This window comes from Cornus florida, unplaced genomic scaffold (assembly GCF_030987335.1).
Source record: "Cornus florida cultivar Cherokee Brave unplaced genomic scaffold, ASM3098733v1 CherokeeBrave_3.0.0_Hap2_Chr09, whole genome shotgun sequence".
Taxonomy (NCBI): Eukaryota; Viridiplantae; Streptophyta; class Magnoliopsida; order Cornales; family Cornaceae; genus Cornus; species Cornus florida.
The window spans coordinates 19,120,834-19,145,458 of record NW_026775579.1 but is presented as its reverse complement, the minus strand read 5'-3'; the positions used below and the strand labels follow the sequence as shown (position 1 = coordinate 19,145,458).

The 24,625-nt window shown below is 37.0% G+C and overlaps 2 protein-coding genes across 2 annotated transcripts; both read left to right on the top strand.

The window, feature by feature from the left end:
• Window positions 1-2,476: 2,476 nt before the first annotated feature.
• Window positions 2,477-3,699, top strand: LOC132272398 (zinc finger BED domain-containing protein RICESLEEPER 2-like). The gene is made up of 2 exons (XM_059773556.1): window positions 2,477-3,445; window positions 3,568-3,699. Exons 1-2 carry the CDS (start codon window positions 2,477-2,479, stop codon window positions 3,697-3,699), a joined length of 1,101 nt encoding a protein of 366 aa, XP_059629539.1.
• A 9,880-nt stretch (window positions 3,700-13,579) lies between these two features.
• Window positions 13,580-14,563, top strand: LOC132272397 (uncharacterized). The gene is made up of 2 exons (XM_059773555.1): window positions 13,580-13,775; window positions 13,875-14,563. The coding sequence occupies exons 1-2, from the start codon at window positions 13,580-13,582 to the stop codon at window positions 14,561-14,563; spliced, it is 885 nt and encodes a 294-aa protein (XP_059629538.1).
• The last annotated feature ends 10,062 nt before the right edge of the window (window positions 14,564-24,625 follow it).

Below are 24,625 nucleotides of genomic sequence, written 5' to 3'. Positions count from 1 at the left end.
AATGTAAAAATGAATCCCGTATGAGGATCCAGGCTCCAGACAAGACATTTTGCAATAACTTTCGTTAATTGCGCAATGGCCCCTATAAAAAGGGTTAACTGCGAAACTGCCCCAGAATTCCAAAGATATTTTCTTAGATACCCCTGAAATAAAATATCTTCAAAAGATATTTATGAAAAACACCCCAAGAAATGAAAAAGATTCTGAAGAATTGTGCATCCATGCCCCTATGGGCACCGGGAGCAACCAGAGTACTTTCTTAAAAAAGTAAAGATACGTATTTCGAGGAAACCACTCACGATGAAGGCACATGAAGTCAAAAACTAACTCCGAGCATGAGAAGTGAGGTTGTGCCAATAGCTGACAAACGGAGATAAGACAGAATAGGGAAAAGGACGAAATAGCGTATAGTGTCCGAAAGTGAAAATGCAGAAATGACTCGGTCCTCAAAAGAAGTTGTCAATTCACATGAAAGAGTCTCAAAAACTAATTCCGAGCACTCGAGATGACACTAAGCGACAAGAAACAGAGTCTAGAAAGGAAAATTGAACGAAAAAAATTCATTCGTAAAATTTCAGGAAAAATGAAAGGAAGGCAAATAACCGGATCGTTACATTTTATGCCAATTAAAGAGATTAACATGAGCCATCTAACAGGACACTGACATTTACAATGTGCTATCTTTGTATGGGTGGTGAATAAACTTAAGCAATACAGATTTGCAGTTTAATTTGAAATCTACATATCCTACTATATTAATTCCTTTGTATTTTAAAGTTTAATTTAATCTTAGATATATTTTCATTGGGTAGTGATCATCTTGGAATGTTGCTGTTACTCATACATGATGTCACATGTTTGATGGTAGGACAAGAAATTAATTTCATCATGACCTCATGATCATTGGAATCTTGTTAAACCCACTGCGTGTGTGCGCGCGCGCGCGCGCACACACACACCTGATCTTCCAATTTTGTACGCCAAGAACAAAATTAATGGCTCATTAATTTACTGAGCTTGAGATTTATTGGGCTCAATCCAATATTTGGGTTTTCCAAATTATTACATGTATATCCTTATAATGATGAGAAATTTGGCTCATTTTTTACAAGTTAATTAAGTGGTGCATGGAATGTATTGCTCAAGTTTGGTGGTTATGACATGGTGAACAAGTCTTGATGAGATTCTTGACTAGAATGCCGGAGTTGCACGAGGCAACTAGGTTTGATATAAAAACTTATACAGTTGCCACAAATTAAACTTACACAGTTGCAATAATGAACATACACAGTTGCCACAAATTAGACAACTATCTTCCCCTTAAGAAGTGGCAATAATTAGGTTAATGTGATTCTCTACAAGCTCCTCCATAGATCTCTGTATTCCTTGCAATTTGTATATGGTGAGAAATCATAGAAAAACTTACGTGGATAAGGTTTAATTTGTGAAAGATAGAAGAAGATCAAAGAAGAACCAGAGAGAGAGAGAGAGAGAGAGAGAAAGAGAGAGACAAGGGAAAGAACAAAGAACAAATGGAATATTTTAACTACAAATACTAGCTCTCCTGTATATAGAATTGTAGCCCAAAACAAAAAATTAATTAATTAAGAGTACATAGAATAGAATGAGAAAAGAGATTCCAGTAGTTTTATTTATTTTTTAAAAATGATTAACTTTCGTGTATATTTATAGAAGATGGCATTTTAATCTAAAAGTCTTCACACTTCAACTAATTCTTTTTTTTTTTTTTTTTTTTTTTTGTAATATTCACTATTTGGATGGATTCTGCCATGAGACTTGACGAAAGTGGATCAGAAGATGATTTTGATTTGATTGACCTTGAAGTGGATCAGAATGAAAATGCAGATGTGCAAGTGCAACTGAAAAAGAAGCAAGACATGAAGCGCAAAAGAAAACTCACATCAAAAGTTTGGTTGCACTATGATATACTTCCACCCGGCAAGGACAAGAAGAGAAGATGCAGATATAAGAAGTGTGGGACTGAGTATATTACGGAGGGTAGGTATGGCACTCGTAATTTAAAGCGGCATATAGATTCGTGTGTTAGGAGGGATACACGGGACATAGGTCAGTTGCTTTTATCTCAGTCATCTGGATCCATATCTATGCGTGCTTCTAAGTTTGATTTTAATAGATTTCGTGAGTTAGTGAGTGCTGCTATCATCATGCATGATCTGCCATTTCAATTTGTTAAATATGAGGGCATTAGAAACATGTGTCATTATTCAAATGAGGAGGCTCAGCCCATAAGTAGGAACACAGCCAAGGCTAACATATTAAGGATGTATAAAAATGAAAAGGGTAGGCTTCGACATATGTTGGAATCAACAAATGGTAGGATTTCTCTGACATCTGATTTTGGTCTTCTCTGACTACTGATGGGTACTTATCTCTTACTGTACATTTTATTGATGTGGATTGGCCCTTACAAAAAAGAATTTTGAACTTCTCTTACATGTCATCTCCACACAATGGTGTTGCTTTGACAGAAAAGATTTATACATTACTAGTTAAATGGGGGATTGAAAAGAAACTATTTTCAATTACTCTAGACAATGCTTCTCCAAACTGTTCATTTGTTGAATTGTTGAAGTCTCAACTCAATTTGAATGATGCTTTATTAAGTGGTGGGGAGTTTTTTCACATTCGCTGTTGTGCATATATCTTAAATTTGATAGTGCAAGAGGGGTTAAAAGAGGTTGATGAATCTATCATAAAGATTCATGAGAGTGTTAAGTATGTTAAAGGTTCTCAAATGAGGAAACAAAAATTCTTTGAATGTGTCTCTCATGTTTCATTAGAATGTAAAAGAGGGTTAAGGCAAGATGTTCCTACAAGATGGAATGCAACATATCTTATGCTTGAGTCTGCCATTTATTATCGTCGGGCTTTTTGTCATTTGCAGTTGAGTGATTCAAATTACAAGTTTTGCCCATCTCAAGAGGAGTGGAGTAGGATAGAAAAGATTTACAAGTTCTTAACTGTTTTTTATGATGTTACAAACATCTTTTCTAGATCCAAGTATCCCACGGCAAACTTGTACTTTCCATCTGTGTTTTCGGTTCAATTGACATTGCGAGAGGAAATGGATAGTAGGGATCAGTTTCTGAGCAAGATGGCAACTCGAATGTATTCAAAGTTTGTAAAGTATTGGTCTGATTATAGCATGATCCTTGCTATTGCTATAATTTTAGATCCTAGATATAAGCTTGGGTTTGTTATTTTTAGCTATAACAAGCTTAATGGTGATAACAACATTGAGAACACACTAGTTCGTGATGCACTGTTTAACCTTTTTGATCAATATTTGTTGAATTCTCCTATAGCTTGTACCACCAAATCCACATCTTCACCAAATGATGGAAGTGAGCACCAGCAAGTTGATGAGGGACAGTTAACTAAAAAGTTCATTGATGTTATGAAGGTGAATAATACTTTTTTGAGATATTAAATTCCTTTAATGCCTATTTTATTCATTACATCTATTTATTTTTCTACTTTTGCCATTGATTGATCTATTTGTTTTTCATAATTTCTGTAATGTAGGAATTTGACTCATTTGAGAATGATAAATTGCTTGGAAATGTCCAAAAATCAGAGTTGGAACTCTATTTAGATGAACCAAAAATCAATAGGAATGCGAACCTTGACGTGCTTACCTATTGGAAAGCCAATTAGTTTAGGTATCCCGGGCTTGCTCAAATGGCTCGTGATATATTGAGCATTCCAATCACTACAGTTGCTTCTGAGTCTGCGTTTAGTGTTGGTGGTCGGGTTCTTGATCAATATTGTAGTGCACTTAAACCAGAAAATGTGGAAGCTTTGGTATGCACGAGGGACTGGCTTTTTGGTTTGAAAGGTAAATGACTTATAATAAACTTCAAATTATATTTTTATTATTGCAGAGAATAGTGAAGTAATAATTTTTTTGTGTATGTTTTACTTAGATACAATGAAGCTTCAAGCGGATGACTTGATTGATGATGTAATGAAACTTAATATCAACAATGATGACGCTGCTGAGGGCCAATGTTCCACCAGTGTTAGCGTGACCGAACATTAAAATCCAGCTAGGTAAAAAAGCCCTCTGCATCTGTTTTATTTTTCACATAATTTGTTACATACATTCTTTTATATTTCAATCTGTTATTTAGTCATTTATTTATTTTTTATCTAAACTTATTTTACACTTACCTGTTTTGTAGGAATTTGTACTTTTGGGTGTTTCAGAAAAGAGTGCATGCAAATTGCAGAAGGAAGTTTTTGAGTGGATTTTTGGCTTAAGAAGATTGCATGTTACTCTAACATTTCTATTAAATATTTTTATTTCGGTCTGTAATAACTTATGACTTATTTTTATTTTGGTTTGTAATAACTTATGACTTCTGACTTAATCTTTATCTTTGGCTTTTAATCTCTCTTTTGGACTGCATCACAGTACAAAATTTCTAGTCATGTTTGCTAGTATTTTAATCTTTGGCCACCTTAAATAGGTTAAGCGGATAAACATGTTAAACAGGTTAAGCGGGTAAACAAGTTAAACAGGTTAAGCGGGTAAACATGTTAAACAGGCTAAACCGGTAAATATGTTAAACAGGTCGTTAAACAGGTCGTGTTTGATGTGTCTAACACGACACGTTTATTAAACAGGTTATACGTGTCGTGTCATGTTACCTGTTTAATAAATGTGTCATATTTGGGTTTAGGATATGTGACATGATTATTAATCGTGTCGTGTTCGGGTTGACATGTTTAGTGTAATACCCCTAGTTCGACACGACACGATTATGACACGCGAACCCGAATTGCCACCCCTAGGAAAAGTAGAGCAAAGGAGGAAATAGAAGGTGGCAGTTACATAGACATCCATGGCTGCTTCAGGTCGTGCAAGGAGAGTGCGAAAGATGAAAAATGAAATATCTCATCCCCCTTTAATAGAAATCTCAAAAAGTGCACTGAACGCGCCCCGTCGGGTCCGGAAAAGTGGATTTTGAGCAAACGCGCTCAAACGGAAAAAATCTGTGAACGAAAAAGATTTAAAATGAGAAAATATGAATAACGGAAGAAACAGCGTCGAAAATGGAGTCCTGAGCAGAGAGATATGCCTCGAACAAGTTCGGCGGCAACGGGGTCCAAAAACTCTGAAACTGGAGAAAAATGACTAGAAGGAAATTCCAAGAGTTCATGACTCGACGAAATGTGAAAATGAATCCCGTACGAGGATCCAGGCTCCAGATAAGACATTTTGCAATAACTTTAGTTAATTGCACAATGACCCTTACAAAAGGGTTAACTGTGAAACTGCCTCAGAATGAAAATATCTTCCAAAAGATATTTTCTTAGATGTTCCTGAAATAAAATATCTTCAAAAGATATTTATGAAAAACACCCCAAGAAATGAAAAGGATTATAAAGAATTGTGCATCCATGCCCCTATGGACACCGGGAGCAACCAGAGTACTTTCTTGCAAAAGTAAAGATACGTATTTCGAGGAAACCACTGAAGATGAAGACACGTGAAGTTAAAAGCTAACTCCGAGCACGAAAAGTGAGGTTGTGCCAAAAACTGACAAACGGAGATAAGACATAATAGGGAAAAGGACGAAATAGTGCATAGTGTCCAAAAAGTGAAAATACGAAAATGACTCGGTCCTCAAAGGAAGTTGTCAATTCACACGAAAGAGTCTCAGAAACCATTTTTAAGCACTCGAGAAGACATTATGTGACAAGAAAAAGAGCTCAGAAAAGAAAATTAAACGGAAAAAATTTATCCATAAAATTTCAGGAAAAAGGAAAGGAAGGTAAATGACCGGGTCGTTACATCCCACAATAAAGCTTTTTTACCTGAAAAACAACCCAAACAACTAGGGTGAGTAATTAAGTTACTCTTAGGATGTGGTGCATGCGCATACCCTATAATTTCAAGTATAATTTGAACCAAACATAGACTGTCACAAGGGTGCATTCCACCTAACGTCTATGTTTCCATGGTACTCTAAAGGATCATCTCAAGCTATACAAATGTTTGAAATGATAAACACGTAGCATCCAAGTATACAAGACAAGTACACTAACCATATTAAAACTAAGATTACCAAATCACAAGCTACAAGAAATCAATGATTTACAACTTGGAAGGTAATGCGAAATCAAATAATATAATGACTAGGATATGTGGCCACGAGACCATACAAGTTATTTTGGGTAATTACGACCCACAAGGTACTACCTAGTGCGCACTATGACTTAGGAGAATTCTTACCCTCCATACTAGAGCCAAGCCCTAGCCATCAACATTTCATATCCTTACAAGCTTCCAAAAATCAACAAGTTCATGACATTTATATAATCTCAATGCATGAAACTATATACCAAGCACAAGTAGGGTAAGACCACACAGACCATGCCCTAAGGTTGCATGTCTAAAATGGCAAGCTAATGATACTACACATTATGCCATATGAATTTAATATTAATGTAGGCCACAATTACTAATCATGTAATATAATAATTTACCTACAAGTAATTATAAGTGCTATATATAAGATTTTCATACTAGATTCTCAATGAAATCTCCATTTACTTAACAACATAAGTGTAATATCAAGATATTCATAATAAACCCTCAATGAAATCACAAGTATTGGGCAAATCATTAAACAATAACCTACCTATACAATTTAATAGTCATATACATGCTTTAATCCACAAATCCTAAGTCAAGCATATAAAATCTCTATTTATATGTAATTACAAGAATTTAAAAAGCATGTAATCAATATATATCAAACTCCAATATATATAAAAACCAAAGAGGATAAATAAACAACTACCCCCTACCTCACAAGAGGATTGTCCCTCTTGAATCCAAGGGAAGCAAAAGAATTCCATGTTTTTCTTCTAGGGTTATGAAGAGGAAGGTGATGCAAAGCTTTTATATTCCAAACTTTATGGTCTAGGGTGAGTGGAAGGAGGCAAAAAATGAAGTCAAAGTTGTTGGTCAAGCTTTTCCTTCAATGGAGGCTAAGTTAGGGTTCTTGAGAGAAAGAGATAATGAATTAAAAGTGAAAACCCTAAGTTAAAATGGTGGGATTCTCCACTCAGTAGGTGCTCTTGCACTACCTCACACACACACACTAATGCAAGACCAATTGTGAAGTCTACACTTGTCATAAATCTAAGTAAGCTTTCAAGATTAAATATCAAACCTACACTTGTCAACCATCCATGCCAACAAGTGCTCCTATCCTAGGCCAATAGATAAGTGAATCTCCACCCTCCATGTGTCATCAAATAAGGCTTCTAAGTGGTTTCACCACAAAATCAACAAGTGGTACCTTAGGAATATGACACTTGTCACATTTTTCAGAAATTGCAAAAAGGTCCTTTTTGAAAATATCTTTCAAATTAAATTGCAAAATGGTCCCTAAGACGAAAAGTAATTACTTTATTTAATTACACAAAAACCCCTCAAGTTTAGAGTAATTACCAAAAGTTACGCATTTATGCCCTTTACAAGAAAAGTAAACATTTAACATACTTTTATGCAAAAGTGAAAATATAGATATCATGGAATTTAAATATCATGGATGTATATAAAACCGGAATCAAATCCGAGTGTAAAAAGTGAGGTTATGCAAAGAAAAATGAAAAACGATTAAAGGACAAAATAGGGAAAAAGACGAAAAAAGAAATTTCTGAAAAATGAAAAGAAGGAAAATGACCAGGTCATTACAGCGCACGCTCTCACTCAAATTTTCACTGCTTATGATTTAATTATGCTGCTCTCACGCTTTCGCTCTCGAATTCGCTCCCGTTTTATGTGACTTAGATCTCAACCTTTTTTATTTATTTATTTTTTTCACCCTCTCTTCTCGGTGGTTTTTTTTTTTTTCATTATCCTTACGTGAGCCTTAAATATTGAATAACTTTTTCCATATTCTATTTAACTTTATCTTCTTCTTTTCAATTTGTTTTTTAATAAATAGTCAACCAAGCTATTTCTTTAATTCATTATAGGTTTGAACCAATTTAAATATGAAGATATACATTTTTGGTTTTTTGTTTAATTTTAAAAAATTAAAATCATTATATGATGATGGTTTGAGAAAATATTGGCTTAATTTAGAATTTTCCAAAATATGATGAGTCTTCTCATATTAATGATTTAGATTTATTTTAAGAGTTAAAAGTTTTAAAAGGAAAAAAAAAATACTGTAATGCAACATAAAGGAGTTTTTTTTAATTAAAATTGATAAAATCACTTCTAATATGTCACAAGAAATTTTAAATGAATTGGCTATATTATCTATTGAAAAAGATAGATTGTGAAAACTTAGATACAATAATCTAATGGGCGAATTGCAAAAAATCCCCCTCGACTATTCGCTAGTTGCAAAAAACCCTCGTATGAATATTTTCGGCAAAAAAACTCCCCTCAACTATCCCAATGGGAAGTTTTTAATTGATCTCCATTTAAATAATTGTTTGAGTGAATTTTTTGGACAAAATTACCACTTAACAGATTATTATTCAGACAATTTATTTATTTATTTTCTCTCTCTTCGTCAAGCAAGGTATATGAAGTAGTAAATAAAAATTTTCAAAAAAACAAAAAATGAAAAGCCAATAAAATCATATTTAAGCTATGTATAATTAATAAAATAAAATTGAGTACAACCGCACAAGAGAGAGAAAATCCACCATGGCGTTGGAATAGAAGATGGAAAAATTAAGCAGCTCAAGAACTCCTTCAGTACACTTGATCTTTAACATCCATTATAACAATTAATTATTTTAAGAAAAATAATTAATAATTTGTCATGTTTTCTTAGTCCAATTTATTTCTTTTCCTAAATTGAATTATGCTACAGCAAGTAAGTAGACTAAAATTGACAATTAAAAAGCAACATACTTTCTTTTTCAAATCCGATTTTTTTTTTTAAAATTTTTTTTACTTACTTAGAGAACACGAAATATCCCAAAGTAACTTTTTGCTCAAAAATTACATACCATGTGGACGAAGTATATGGGGTAATTTTTGGAAAGTTTACTTACTCTTATTATTAAGATATTTTTTTTTAAAAAAATCTTATTATTAAGATGGTAAGAAACCAATGGAAACATAACACTTTTTACATGGATGAAAAAAAAAGTAAATAAATAAAAATAAGTAATAGATTAAGTGAAAAATAACTAAGTATTCTTGGGGTTTAACTATTGTTTACATGTGTTATATCATGTTGTCCAAACAGTGTTGAAAGATAAATTTTTTAACAATTGGGTTTCTAGATCTGTTGTTAGCTTTGTGTTTGAAAAAATGAGAAGGCTTGTTTGACACAGAGAGAGAAAAGAGAAAAACTAAAAAAAAATTATCTGAAGAATAATCTGTTAAGGGGTAATTTTATTCAGAAAATTTTCTCAGACAACCACTTAAAACGGACAACCGTTAAAACACCCCCTTGAGATAGTTGAGCGGGATTTTTTGCCAAAAATATTCATAAAGGGAATTTTTCGCAACTGGGTAATAGGAAAGGGGCATTGTTTGCAATTCCCCCTAATCTAATTAAAAACTTTGCATCTGAAAAAATAAAAGTGTAATTTTTAAATAAATATTATTAATTATTATTTAATTTTAATATATTACATATTAAAAGGCCACTTTTATTTTTTTTGCCTAAGGCCTCAAATTATAGCAGCGCCGTCACAATCACCCACTCCCTACAACCACCACTGCCAGCAACTCTATCTGTCTCTCTTCCATCACCATCCCCTCTCTACCCAAAATCACCATTGATGGCCCCTTCCACCATCACTCCTGCTCCACCCATTTATCTCTCTAGCATGTTCGCCGCCATTTCCTCCACCGTCATTGTCACCACCACTAGCCCTAAGCCGTGCCTCCACCATCATCGATTTCAATGTCTCTCAATAGCGCTGGTGACAGTGGCACTACTATAGAAAGTTGACTATACAGATTGTCAGTTTATTTTAGGGGACATTAAGGTTTTATTTATGTACTGCAGTGTACTCTTAGGGTGGAATTCAATCTTGGTTATGCATATATATGTAATAAAATTACATATCGAGCTTGTTAATCAGCGAAAAATGTATGTAGTATTGTAATTTAAGCAAGTTGCGAAAATTCCGATCATCTGATTTAAGTTTGGGTCCAATTCAAAAAGAGGCCAAACCAATCAAATTATATCCATTAAGTGGCGGCAACAAACATAAAACACATACACTATATAGAAGGGCATTTTAGTCTTTTTAGTATACATTTTACAGCAGTTGACATGTTTGCACTTGAAATTGAATATTAAGGAGTTTTAAGAACGTAGTAGGAGTTATATACACTATATGAAAATCATAAGGGTGTTTTTTTGCTCGCGACTCTTTAAAGAATAATGATTCTTGCGCCCCAAGCCTTTAGTGCACCATGCACTGTGATTGGCCAAAGTCTTCGGTTGAAGACTTCAACTCCAATAGCATGAGAAATTATTCATTACAATCGTTATAACGATGACATGGTGTAAGTACAACAAACAACTACAAGCACTCCTCCAAAGCAAAGCGGACCTACAATATAATAAAAAAAAGTTGATATATGTTGTTTAGCGGAGTCTTTATAGCCATCTATTGTACCAAGTCATCGTTTCAACCAAAAAGTCTATGGGTTTTCATACTTAATAAACTTCACAAATACAAAGGAAAAGAAAAATATATCTTAATAAATACTAAAAACATTATAAAATTTATACCTTATTATTTCTATTACTACTCTAGTGTTATGTTCTTTAATTCAATTGAAATTCTTCTTGTGTTAACGATAATATATTAAAATATTTTTTTAATTCAATTAATGTTAGTATCCTAAGTTCCTAAATTTACGAAGTTTTTTTTTTTTTAAGGATAATATTAGTACCAATTTTAATTATAACCTAAGAAAAACACTAAGCTATAAGATTATGACCAAGTTCCATGTAGTGGCAATCAAAGAACAATCTCGTGAGTATTGTGATGAAACCACGCTAAAAATGATGATTTGGCTCATAAGCAACACCTGGCTCCAAAAGAAAGGCGGTTGTTCTCAATATCCTTGTTCTTCTTTCTTATTCAAAATTTTCATTCCTAATAACACTTCTATAAAAATATGCCTTCATTTTTCTATTTACTTTTCAATTCTTGTCTTTTACTTTAAAATTCAATTAGTTTGTTCTTCTTGAAAGTTGTCTTTTTGCATACTATTATGTTGCTAACTTTACATCCAAAGAACATAAAGACTATTTAGTGGTAATAAAAAATAGTCTCTCAGGTGTTGCGGTAAAGTCTCAAAAGAATAAGATGTTTTCGCTCTTGAGCATGAATGGGCTCCAAAAAGAAGGCGATTTTCTCAAGATCCTTTTTTTTTTTTCATTCTTAGTCAAAATTGCCATTCTTAAAATTCAATTAGTTTATTTTTTTTATTGAAATTTATATTTTTTGCATGCTATTGTGTTCCATTAGTGGATGTGTACTCTTGAATCTCTAATGAATGTTGGTGTTTATTGTTGATGGATGTATAATTTAAATACCCGTGGATAGGAGAAGATCGTTAAAGTAACGCACTATCTCATAAGATTAAGATAGGCTCTACAGGCTAAGATAAGGATTACAGGCTAAGATAAGGATTATAGATTACAAATAAGGATTACAAAATACGATAGGGATTAGGCCTACAGATGACGATAAGGATTAAGATGACGGGAAATCTACGTAACATCCTGACCTAAGCCCTATAAATAAAGAGGGCTAATCGACGTTTTGAGGTACGCAATAAATTCTAATTCAATTTCTTGATTTCTCCAGAGAGATTACTCCTCACACTGACTTGTTCATCGGAGCCTACTCCACCGGTAACACACCGGTGTTTGTAAGATCATTTTTTCTTCTCTTTATTCTGGAAGTCAGATCAGATTTGGGTTGCGCAGAATCCATCATCAACAGTTGGCGCCGTCTGTGGGAACATATTTTTGTTCTTTAAACAAAGCATGGTTCGATTATGATTTGGTCTGGCCGCTGGTGAGGACGAAGCGTTGTAGGCTTCTGATGAAGGGGACTCGATGGGGCAACCCCCCATCGTTCCAAATGATCAGGAACGGGTCACAGCATTGGAACAACAGGTTCAAACCTTAATCCAACAAAATGTGATGATTCTGCAACGCTTAGCTGTCCCCAACGAGGAGAGAAACAGTGAAGTACCCAACAATGACTCCCGTAGGGTTAACAACGATGTTGAGCTTAGTCAAATAGGGGGTCAACAGAGGAGCCATCACCATCGGTTCCTTGAACGGAATACCACTAGGCTCCGTGGAGATACTTCTAGTTATGTTGGTGATAAGACTGAGGATGCCACTCATTTTGATCTAGAGATTCAGGATCTGAAAGCTAGAGTTGACGATGTTATGCAAGCGATGAAAGGGAAGGGCCAGGCTGCAGTGAACGATATGGTTCACAAAACTAACTTAGCTTTTAGCCCAGTTGTTATGAGTTGTCCTCTACCTAGCAAATTTAAGATGCCAACCCTTGAGAGCTTCGATGGGACGCGGGACCCTCTTGACCATTTGGAGACCTACAAAGCTCTTATGTATTTACAAGCCGTACCAGATGAGATTATGTGCAGGGCTTTCCCTACCACACTAAAGGGTTGGGCTCGTCTTTGGTTCAATAAATTAAAACCAGGCTCTATTGAAAACTTTGAAGAGTTGAGCAAACAATTCATAGGACACTTCATCGTTGGGCAGAGGCATAAGCGACCAGTAACACATCTATTGAATGTAAAACAGCAGAAGGGAGAGCCTATCCGTGATTACATAAGTCGTTTTAACACTGAAATGCTGCAGGTAGAAGAGGTGGACAACAAGGTTGTCCTCACAGCCTTTATGGGAGGACTACAGACCTCTAAGTTCCTATTTTCCTTGTCAAAGGAAGCCCCTACGAGCATAACAGAGTTAATGGTTAGAGCACGGAAGCACATGAACGCTGAGGATGCTATGAATGCACAAAAAAACAAAGATGGTGAAGATAAGAAGTCGGGTAAAAAGAGGCCAGCACCTAGCATTAGGGAGGAAAGGGAATTGAAGTACAAGAAATTCTCAAACAGCCAGGTTGATAGATCGTCTCGCCGTCCAGTGAGCCCAGGCAGGTATAATAACTACACCCCCCTAAATACATCTGTAGAGCAGGTTTTTCTGCAGATTCAAGATGACGCATCATTGAAATGGCCGCCAAAGCTAAAGATTGATCCAACAAAGAGGTCTCGAGATAAATACTATAGGTTCCACTGGGACCATGACATAACACAGAAGATTGTTTCGACCTCAAAAACCAGATCGAGAACCTTGTTCGTAAGGGTTATTTACGCAAATTTACGACTGGGAATGGAAAAGGAGGCTCTAATCCAGCCTGAGAGGGCCGAGATGATCGCCCTCCTCAACACCAACCAATGGGTGAGATCAGAGTTATATCAAGTGGCTTCGCTGGTGGTGGGGAGACGAGTTTGGCTCAAAAGGCTCATGCCATGAGAATTCAGAGTTTTTCAGAGGTAAATAAAGTTAGAGTGATAAGTCCTCCAACAAAATTACCGCGAGTTGAAGAGCCAGTCATAACCTTTTCTGAAGAAGATGACAAGGGGATTCACCAGCCCCATGATGACCCTCTGGTAGTTTCTATGGTCGTCGCTAATTTCACTGTTCGACAAATACTGATAGATAATGGTAGCTCGGCTGACATACTATTTATTGAAGTGTACGACAAATTAAAAATCTGCCGAGAGAAGCTCTGACCCATGAAATCACCACTGGTGGGATTTTTAGGCGACAAAGTATATCCACTGGGGGCAGTTACCCTTCCAGTAACTGCAGGAGCCAATCCAAAGCAGGTCACTGTAATGGTGGACTTTGTAGTGGTGGACTGCCCATCATCATACAACATTATCCTGGGGAGGACAACATTGAATGCCATGAAATCAATCACTTCCACTTACCATCTCCTGATGCGTTTCCCAACTGAGTATGATATGGGAGAGCTAAGAGGGGACCAAACAATGGCTCGAGAATGTTATGTCGCCTCTCTCAGAAAAACAAAATCGCAAAAGGCACTTATGATTGAAGGGCTGGGAGGGAAAGGTAGGCCAGACTTTCATAGAGCAGAACCTACAGAAGAGCTAGAAGAGGTCATCCTTGGTGATGGTGAGCCCGAGAAGAAAGTGAGTATAGGGTCTTCACTTCCCCCGGGTATCAAAGATGAACTTACTCAATTCTTCAGGAAAAATCGAGACGTATTTGCATGGGTGCATGAAGACATGCCAGGTATAGACCCCATTATCATGGAGCACCGCTTAAATGTAAATCCTAACTTCAAACCTATCAGACAAAAGAGGAGGACTTTCGCTCTAGAGAGGAATCAGGCTATATCAGAAGAGGTGGAAAAGTTCTTAAAAGTCGACTTTATTCAAGAGGTGTACTACCCCGACTGGCTGGCAAATGTGGTCCTAGTGAAGTAGGCAAATGGAAAGTGGAGGCTACGTGTGGATTTCACCGACCTTAACAAAGCTTGCCCGAAGGACAGCTTTCTTCTCCCAAGAATTGATATGCTCGTTGAGGGAACGGCTGGACACGAACTACTAAGTTTCATGGATACATGTTCTGGATACAACCAGATATCTATGTACACCTTAGATAGAGAAAAAATGGCCTTCATCACTGATAGAGGTTTGTACTGTTACAAAGTAATGCCTTTTGGGCTCAAGAACGCTGGTGCAACATACCAGAGGCTAGTGAATGCAATGTTTAAGCACCAAATTGGCAGAAACATGGAGGTATATGTTGATGACATGTTGGTGAAAAGCTTAAAGGCTGAAGACCATTTGACTAACCTGCAGGAGACCTTCGAGGTACTTAGGAGGCATAAAATGAAACTCAACCCCAGCAAGTGTGCCTTTGGGGTTTCCTCAGGAAAGTTCTTGGGATATATGGTAAGCAGAAGAGGAATTGAGGCCAATCCAGAGAAGATCCAAGCAGTCATTGACATGAGATTGCCAAGATCAACCAAGGATCTACAACGATTAACAAGGAAGACTGCTGCCTTGAGTAGGCTAATCTCTCGGTCAACTGACAGGTGTCTACCTTTCTTTCGTGTGCTAAGAAAAGCTTTTGAATGGACCCCAGAGTGTGAGCAGGCATTCAAAGAACTAAAGTAATACCTTAGTTCACCCCCACTACTGTCTTGAACCATACTGGGAGAGGAACTATACATATACCTTGTAGTCTCCACGACAGCTGTCAGTACAGCTCTGATACGAGAAGAAGAAGGGGTCCAAAGGCCAGTATATTTTGTGAGTAGAGCACTTAGGGGTGCGGAGGAAAGATATCCAAGGATGGAACAGTTGGCCTTTGCTTTAATTATGTCCGCCAGGAAACTGAGACCATACTTTCAAGCGTATACGATAGTGATCCTAACAGATCAACCCCTTCGACAGGTCCTATACAAGCCAGAAAGCTCTGGTTGACTGATGAAGTGGTCGGTAGAGTTAGGAGAGTTCAACATTCAGTACAAGCCAAGAACAGCAGTAAAGGCTCAGGTGTTGGCTGATATCTTAGCTGAGTTTACCCCTCTAGAAGAGGAGAAACAAACCCAATTTTCGACAGAACCAGGTTCAAGTGAGCAGATGGGCCCAAAGGTAGTTTGGGACTTGTTCGTGGATGGTTCATCTAATGTTCAGGCTAGCGGAGCCGGGCTAGTTCTTGTTTCCCCAGAGGGAGAAAGTATATAGTACGCACTTCGGTTTGGTTTCAAAGTAATCAACAACGAGGCAAAATATGAAGCCTTGATAGTAGGATTAAAAGTGGCAAATGCCCTAGGGGTTGAGCAATTAAAGGTGTACACCGACTACCAGTTGGTCGCTGGACAAGTTCGAGCAGAATATAAGGCACGGGACGAGAAGATGAAGAGTTACCTATAAAAGGTGGAGGAATTAAAGAATCACTTCCAAAGATTCTCAATTCATCAAATACCACAAGAAGAGAACAGGAAAGCAGACGCCTTAGCCCGGCTAGCTACTGCATTGGAACCTGAGCTCAATAAGACTATACCACTGGAATATTTGGACGAACCATCTATATCTCAGGAGAGACAAATTGAAGTGCAACAAGTGATATTAAGTGTGGAATGGGCATATCCTATCATTAGATATATCGAGGATGGGGTGCTACCAACAGACCGAGCAGAAGCTCGAAAGGTCAAAATGCGGGCAGCTAGGTATACGCTTATCAAAGGGGTGCTCTACAAGATAAGCTTCTCCATACCGTATTTATGATGCGTTTCTAGCGAGGAAGCTGACTACATTTTGAGGGAGATCCACTTAGGAGTTTGCGGAAACTATGCTGGGGGTAGGTCACTTGCTAACAAGGCCATCCGACAAGGATACTATTGGCCCACCATGCAGAAAGATACACTTGACTTAGTTAAAAAGTGCGACAAGTGTCAACGATTTGCCAACATCCCGAGACAACCGTCAGAGGAGATAACTCCCATGTCAGGACCATGGCCATTTGCTCAATAGGGAATGGACTTGATTGGCCCTCTCGTCAAGGGCAAAGGGCAGACTGTGATACCTCTCGGATCCGAGACACGGGTTGATCAGGCCCAGGCCCAAACCCGAGGGAATATCAAATAATTAATATTTTATAACGAACACGGAATACAAAATGAATTAAGAAATGAAAGTTTAAAGCTGAAAAGAAACTAAAAGATAATCCTTAAATAATTAAATACTTAAATTTGATAAACCAAATATCCATAACTTGAACAACTCGGGAATCCATCTCTAGTGGACCCCTAATAAAAATCTCACACTGAATGAAAGTAAAATGAAAGATAAAATCCAAATCCAAGATCTGGAAAGAAATCCTACATTGTCGGTAAAATGGAAGATCGTCTCTGCTCAGCACGAACAAGCTCAAGCCTGGAACTGACGTACACCTGAAAAATAGGAGTGGGTCAGGCCCACGAACAAGTTCTAACCTACTACAATCCAAGCAGAGACTCGATACGCATGTACATACTAAATAGTTCAACAATAACTAATAATCCGTACATAAATATATCCACACTACTGGACTCTCGCTAGGCCATGAAGGGGGTCTCAACCTGGATAGAAGGCATCACACAATACACACCTGGGTGGGCATGAGTACCTAAACCATTATAGGGTATACCTCAACCTTCACAGTCAGCTACACATCCAACTGCATATACGCACCCTAACCGTCGACACTGAGACTCAAGCTCATGACACGGTAACATAAAAATATATCTAAACTCCGTTTCTAACCATCCATAAGAAATCCAGTAAGTCACTCGGCGTATTCAACCGTACTGACTTATATATATAAGGAGGATTGTATTTTATAACCCGTGCCCTTACTCCAAAATAGGTAGGACTTAGCAATTTGAGCTAATCCAAACCTAGTATGTCACCGTCCCATACCGGTACATACAATCCAATCTGTCCGATAGTTGATAAAGCATATACAAGTACATAACAGTATCAACGAGTCCATATCAAGCATATCAGAATGTAGTAACAACCGTTCTTGAATAGTCCCAACAAATTGATTAACATTGGAAACATAAATATCAATATTAATTACTCTATTCCATGCATTTAAATAATTTATAAATGCCAAAACCAACAATTCCAACCTAACCATGTTAGAATAGATTAACCATTATGCTTTAATAAATCCAACCACTGATTAAGAACTACCAGTATCAGTGTCAAAACCCATAGTTCCAAACTAAGCACATTAAAGTATACTAGGAAAACATACTTAATTAATCCAGCAATAAGCCATTACCTGATCACCCACAGGACTGTGTCTGTAAATATAAGTTTATTCCCGGTATCCATAATTAACAGAGCTTAAACAAATGTTATAATATTTATTTCCATGGCAGGTATAATAAATCTAGACAATTTATCATACTGTTAGGCTCCTATTCAACAAAATTGACGAATTAAATGTTAAGTTTAATCATCAATTAATCTTTAGCAAAAATACAAATTCCTTGTATGTAGGTATACTCTAAGAATTTGCAATTAGCAGTGCACAAACTCTCACCAGAAATTTTACATTATAATCTGGAAGTTAGAAACTTCAAACCCACACAAGTCTGCAAGACATTCGTAATTAACTCCATGTAATCCTAATGATTAATGCTTTGTGTCCAATTCTATGTTAATCCGATCTTTGCATATTTATGTTTACTCTAGACCACTCCTAAACTATCCATTACAGTATTTATTCTCCACTAAAACACATTAAAACAATCACTAGGAAGCCTAATCACTGAAAATTAGAAAAACAACCAACAGAACCCAGAAAATCCACGAACAAACAACCCGGAGCCGGCTCCAGAATATTGGAGCCGCCTCCAATGGCCCTGGAGCCGGCTCCTAGACCATTGGAGCCGCCTCCAGTCCAAGGAGCCGGCTCCAATCCAATAGGAGCCGGCTCTCTCCCTCCTCTTCTTCGTGTTCTCCTCTCCGGTCGCCGTTTACGCCTCCGACACTTCACAGTATAGGTTTTCAGAGAGTTTAACTTAATCCCAGAAGATTCCAACCCTTAACTCAGTCCTTATTATGCTACTAATATGGATTAAACCAAGAATTAAACAAGAAAGTTCAAAGTTAAGCAGTTTACAATTTTTAAACCAAATTCAGTTTCAGTTACACTCTAAACATGAAACAGATAACGTTTTTATTTTTAAACATGTAATTCATCCTGGAACCATTGAGTATGCAAAGAACACGAGTATAAGGGAGAGAGTAAGGTTAGAACTTACCTTTGAGATCTTTGTCCAAAAATCTCTACACCGTCTCTAAAGTTCCGATGAAAACCAACGTGAACCCTCTCTGTTCTTCCTTTGTCTCCACAGTCGTATAGGTTTTGTTATGTTTCTCAAACCCTAACCAACATCTAACATTTATTTATAGGATTTTCTAAACCCTAAATTAATTCAAGCCCCAACTGAAATCCTAACCGGCCCATCCAACATACTGACAAACCTACGACGGCTTACAAACTGATTAAAAGTAAAACCCTACTTATTAAATCAAGACAATTACCAATTTAACCCTAATTGTTAAATCAAGACAATTACCAATTTAAATTGACAATAAAGAATTAAATATAACACCATCACAATTAAACACATAACTAAACAATTAACTTAAATAATCACAATTATCACAATTAATGTAAATAATTCAAATAAGTAATTAAACCAAAGAAAACAAATAAACCAACTAATTAATTCAAATAACACAAATAAATCAAGTAAATCAAATAATTAAAAAGTCAATTAAAACAGTCAATTAAAACATAATTCCAAACAATTAATGAACCAAAAATAATTAATGAACAAAAAAACAATTAAACAAAATACCGAGACTATCCTTTTGAAAATTAGGGGTATTACACAGACTAAGTATGCCATTATTATGGTTGATTACTTCACTAAATGGGTAGAAGCTAAGCCTCTGGCTAAGATCACAGAGAATAATATAAGGAAGTTCATGTGGAAATCAATAGTTTACAGATTTGGGATTCCTAGAGTGATTGTCACAGACAATGCAAAACAGTTCAACAACTTTGACTTCAAAACTTTTTGTTCCGAGTTCGGGATTCAAATTCATTTCTCATCACCAGGACATCCCCAAGCAAATGGACAGGCCGAAGTTACTAACAGAACAATCCTTCAGATGATCAAGACTCGACTTGACGCTGCAAAGGGACTGTGGCCTGAGTAGCTGCAGTGTACTGTGGGCTTACCGTACTACTACAAGGACTCCCGCAGGGGAAACCCCTTTTCTTTTAGTGTTTGGAAGTGAGGTAGTGATACCTGTAGAGATTGGCCTAACTAGCTTTGGGACGGAGCATTACGAGCCCAAGCAGAACGAAAGGGAGTTGGAAGCAAGCTTGAACCTAATTGAAGAAAGGAGAGACCAAGCCCAGATTAGGATGGCTGCCTATCAACAGAAGGTTTCCAAGTATTACAATGCTCGGGTCAAGCCTAGAAGATTCTCAGTAGGAGATTTAGTACTCCGCAAAGTTACTCAAGTGACTAAGGATTCAACCATAGGGAAACTGGGTCCCAAATGGGAAGGGCCTTACAAAGTTACGCAATGTCAGCGACCAGGAACATATTAGTTGGAAGACTTAAAGGGAAAGTCACTGCCTCACCTATGGAATGTTGATCATCGAAAGAAATATTATCAGTAAACAATTTCAGTTTAGTCTCAATTTAGTATTTGTTTTTGCTAATTCTTCTAGTTTCAATAATTGTCTCATTCTCTACGAATGAATGTCTGAAATAGCCTTGTTATCATCTTTAGCTTTAATAAAGTATTCCCTACTTGGATCAGTTGTTTCAAATAATTCATTATCATTTTGATATGTTAAGATATTCATGTTAAATGGGTGAGCTGAGTGAAGCTCATAGTAATCGACTGCCCTTATTAAAGGGTGAGCTGGATGAAGCTCATAGTAATCTACTTCCCTTGTTAAAGGGTGAGCTGGGTGAAGCTCATAGTAATGTACTTCCCTTGTTATAGGGTGAGCTAGATGAAGCTCATAGTAATCTACTTCCCTTGTTAAAGGGTGAGCTGGGTGAAACTCATAGTGATCTATTTCCCTTGTTAAAGGGTGAGCTGGGTGAAGCTCGTATTCATCTACTTCCCCTGTTAAAGGGTGAGCTGAGTGAAGCTCATATTCATCTACTTACTTTATTATATAGACGAGCTGAGTAAAACTCGTCTTAATCTACTTTCCGTATTAAAGGGATGAGCCGACCAAAGATGTGAATAGAATAACATAATGTGGCAATCGCAATGGCAAAACATAACTATCCATCCTACTCATCAACCCTACAAATATAAATGGAAATTGATTGCAAAGAAATAGAAGTTTCAAGCACAAAGAGAAACATGGGAGCAAATAAATGAATGGCTACACATTTATCCTATTTGGAGTCACTCGCTTCATCCAGTTGAATGACGAAGAAGTCTTGGTCTGCAAATTCAGAAGCAGCACGATTCTGAAAATCTTCAAAGCCATCAAAGTAGGCCTTCGACATAATCTCCTTGAAGGTTGGTGAGGCTTTAAAATCATCTATTGCATTGGATCTTTCCACCATCAGTTTCTGGGACATCTCCTTGTCGAGCTTTTGCACATAAGATGCATGACAAGCTCGTTCTGTTTCTAACTCAGCACGCATTGCTTGTAGCGCGGCCTCATGTTTATCACGCTCCAATTGTAAATCTGCTTGGTGTTGGGAGCGAGTAGAAGCCAACGTATTGGTGTAATGCTCCCCTCCTTTTACAGCTAGACACGACAAGTAATACGCGTGTGTATTCACCTGTACGCACGTGGAAACAAAAAGTTACAATGAAGAGGAAAAGAAAAGCTAAATAAAAACTGAGAATGGTGCGAGAGTTAACCCGTGCGAGATCATGCATGAGTCGGTCTACAATCTCAGTTGGAGGGCAAGAATTTAGATACATCATATCCTCCTTCGACAAAGACTCGCTTATCTTCTTAAAAGCAAGTTGATCATTGCCTAAAACAGATGTTGCTGAAGAATAAGGATCTGAGGGGAGTACCCCTGCTTCAGTAAGGAATGGCCTAGTCTCATCCACAAGCTGATGAGGGAATTGCAAGTCGGATACATGTGGAGAAACAACTAAAATAGGTAAGACTCTTTGTGTTGTAATAGTAGGCTTCTCTTTTTTCCTCTTAGCGGGGGAAGTAGGTGGGAAGTCACTTGAGCCTTCTTTGAACTAAGCTAGAAGCCTCTTATTAAGTTTTCGGGATATAGTTACAGAGGACTTGCCAACTGGATGAGGACCAATCCCATGGGTAAACAAAGTCTGAGGTGTCACGAGTGAAGACCAGTCCCTCACTGAGTGGTTAAAGGCTTTCTTTATTCGCTGGAGATCATTAGATGAAATGGCAATCTCTTTAATGCCTGAGAGGACAACAACTCTGTTAATAACTCAAACAAAATTTATTTTGAGTTTTAAAACATAAGAGGGTATCATTATGGATAACTCACCGGTGGAATCCGGATTACACCACGCACGAGGAATGGAAGTCCCTATTCGTAGGAAAGCACTTTCATCAGGAAAGAACTCCCAGCCATCACCAGAAACGAAAAAGAAATAGCTTTTCCATGGTTTGTGCTTAAGATTTCCAGAGATAAGAATTCTATCCTATGGGGAGAAGTACAGCCAGTCACCCCTTTTGGGAATGTAGCAATGAAGAAACTCCTGGATAGTGAGTGAGGTATTACAACAAGCTCGCCACAGAACTAAACAACCCATCATTATTCTCCAAGCATTCGGGGAGAGTTGAGTCGGAGCAAGATTAACGCGGCAATTCCCTAATAAAAAGAGGGATTGGAAAACGCAATCCGACAATAAAAGCAGACTCATAGAAACAAATCTAAGTTGGGTAAAAGGAGGACGCTCTATCATCAAATGAAGGAAGTCTGAGAGCAATACTGTCTAGAATTAAATAAGTTTGCCTAATTCGATCCAGATTCTTTGAGATAAGGGAGCTTGCTATATCCTGTACCAGATGTGTCTCTGACGGAGCCGAATCAGACTAGTGGTGTTCCTCGTCTGATATAGTGTTGGATTCTGGGTGAAACATGCTAGCAGTAACGCACACTATTGTATGCAAGAGCCTAGCTTCACAGTGACCTATAAAATTTTCTAACTTTGGTCTTTGTATACTTAGTTGGAGGAAGAAGCAATAATGAATTAAATAAAAGAAGGAAGAAAACAAGGGCATGGAACTTACCACATCACTACAACTGGTACTACTTGGCTTTCTGGAAGATGGAAGTAATTTGAATGAATTCTAATGAATTCTACTCAAACCATCTCGATTTATAGCAGAAGAATGTAAACAGATAAGGAAAATATTTATGGTGGAATTCTAATAGAAATCTGCTTCGTGAGGGACAAGCAGCTCCCAGCGGGCTATTTTGCATAAGAATTTACTTTTACAAGGTAGAATAGGATTAGGAGTCAATCCTCGAATAGGACAACCACACTGGCAGCCTCACATGAGTTACGTATGTGCCAAAAGGTAGGCTGCCAGCATGGCAGCTTGCCGTATATATGAGCTGTCAATGTAGCACTACGACAAATATTTCAAAGACATCTATGGTCCTGCCAATGTGGCACTACGACAAATACTTTAAAGGCAACTACGGTCCTAAAAAAAAAAAAAAAAAAAAATTAATGGACAAGGCTCGACCCCCGACTATATTCGCGAAGTGGCAATCTGAGTCAAGTTAATGGACAAGGCTCTACTATCTCATAATCAAACCAATTTATTATAGAAATGCGGGGTGAATGGTTCTACAATTCTAACTATCTGTTATTATGTAATATTTGGGAATTAACATTCCAGTGGTTTGACAAGCAATCCTCCAAAACGGGGGGCAACTGATGGATATATAATTTAAATACCCGTAGATAGGAGAAGATCGTTAAAGTAACGTGCTATCTCATAAGATTGAGATAGGCTCTACAGGCTAAGATAAGGATTACAGGCTAAGATAAGGATTACATACTATGAATAAGGATTACAAAATACGAAAGGGATTAGGCCTACAGATGACGATAAGGATTAAGATGACGGGAACTCTACGTAACATCCTGACCTAAGCCCAATAAATTAAGGGGGTTAATCGACGTTTAGAGGTACGCAATAAATCCTAATTCAATTTCTTGATTTCTCTAGAGAGATTACTTCTCATACTGACTTGTTCGTCGGAGCCTACTCCACCGGTAACACACCGGTGTTTGTAGGATCATTTTTTTTTCTCTTTATTCAGGAAGTCAGATCAGATCCGGGTTGCGCAGAATCCATTATCAACAATTGTTCTGTAATCGGATCACATAATTTGAAGAAACTATTCTAAGTGAATACGACTGAGATATTGACAAACACACATAAATTTTTATGCATTGGCTGATATATATAAATGTTTATACAACTATTTTGATGGATAAAGAAATGAGTAAATTCTACATTAAAATTTACAATATAAGGGTCCAACTCATGTGATCATGTTAGTCTTAAAAATTCCAACTAAAAATCTTAGCTTCCGCCTCAAATTTTATTGAGCCGTTTGTTCTTATTTCAACCCTATTCCATTACATTTTTCTCTGCTTTCTTTTTTCTGTTTTTGACGCCCAATTTTCTTTTGTCCTCCTTGAAGGCTTAGACTAAAAAACATTGTATTTTGAGATATCTTATATACTTTTTTTTTTTCCTAGTTGGGTATTCATACACACATGTCTCTACGGAGGCTCGAACCCCTGACCTCTCTTTGAAAAGTAGGAGCTTGGTATCGCTCGGCTACTGACCTGTTTGATCTTATACACTTTCCTTATTAATCTTTTAATATTATTTCATTTAATTATATCATTGGTTTTCCAACTATTGTTTTTCTTATTATATATAGGTTCAATCCTAAAACAAATATT

Excerpts from the sequence above, each read along its gene's own strand:
- LOC132272398 (XM_059773556.1), top strand. The coding sequence starts at position 2,477 with ATGTCATCTCCACACAATGGTGTTGCTTTGACAGAAAAGATTTATACA. Across the intron at positions 3,446-3,567 it reads AGTTCATTGATGTTATGAAG|GAATTTGACTCATTTGAGAA; the intron begins GTGAATAATACT and ends TCTGTAATGTAG.
- LOC132272397 (XM_059773555.1), top strand. The coding sequence starts at position 13,580 with ATGAGAATTCAGAGTTTTTCAGAGGTAAATAAAGTTAGAGTGATAAGT. Across the intron at positions 13,776-13,874 it reads ACAAATACTGATAGATAATG|GCGACAAAGTATATCCACTG; the intron begins GTAGCTCGGCTG and ends TGGGATTTTTAG.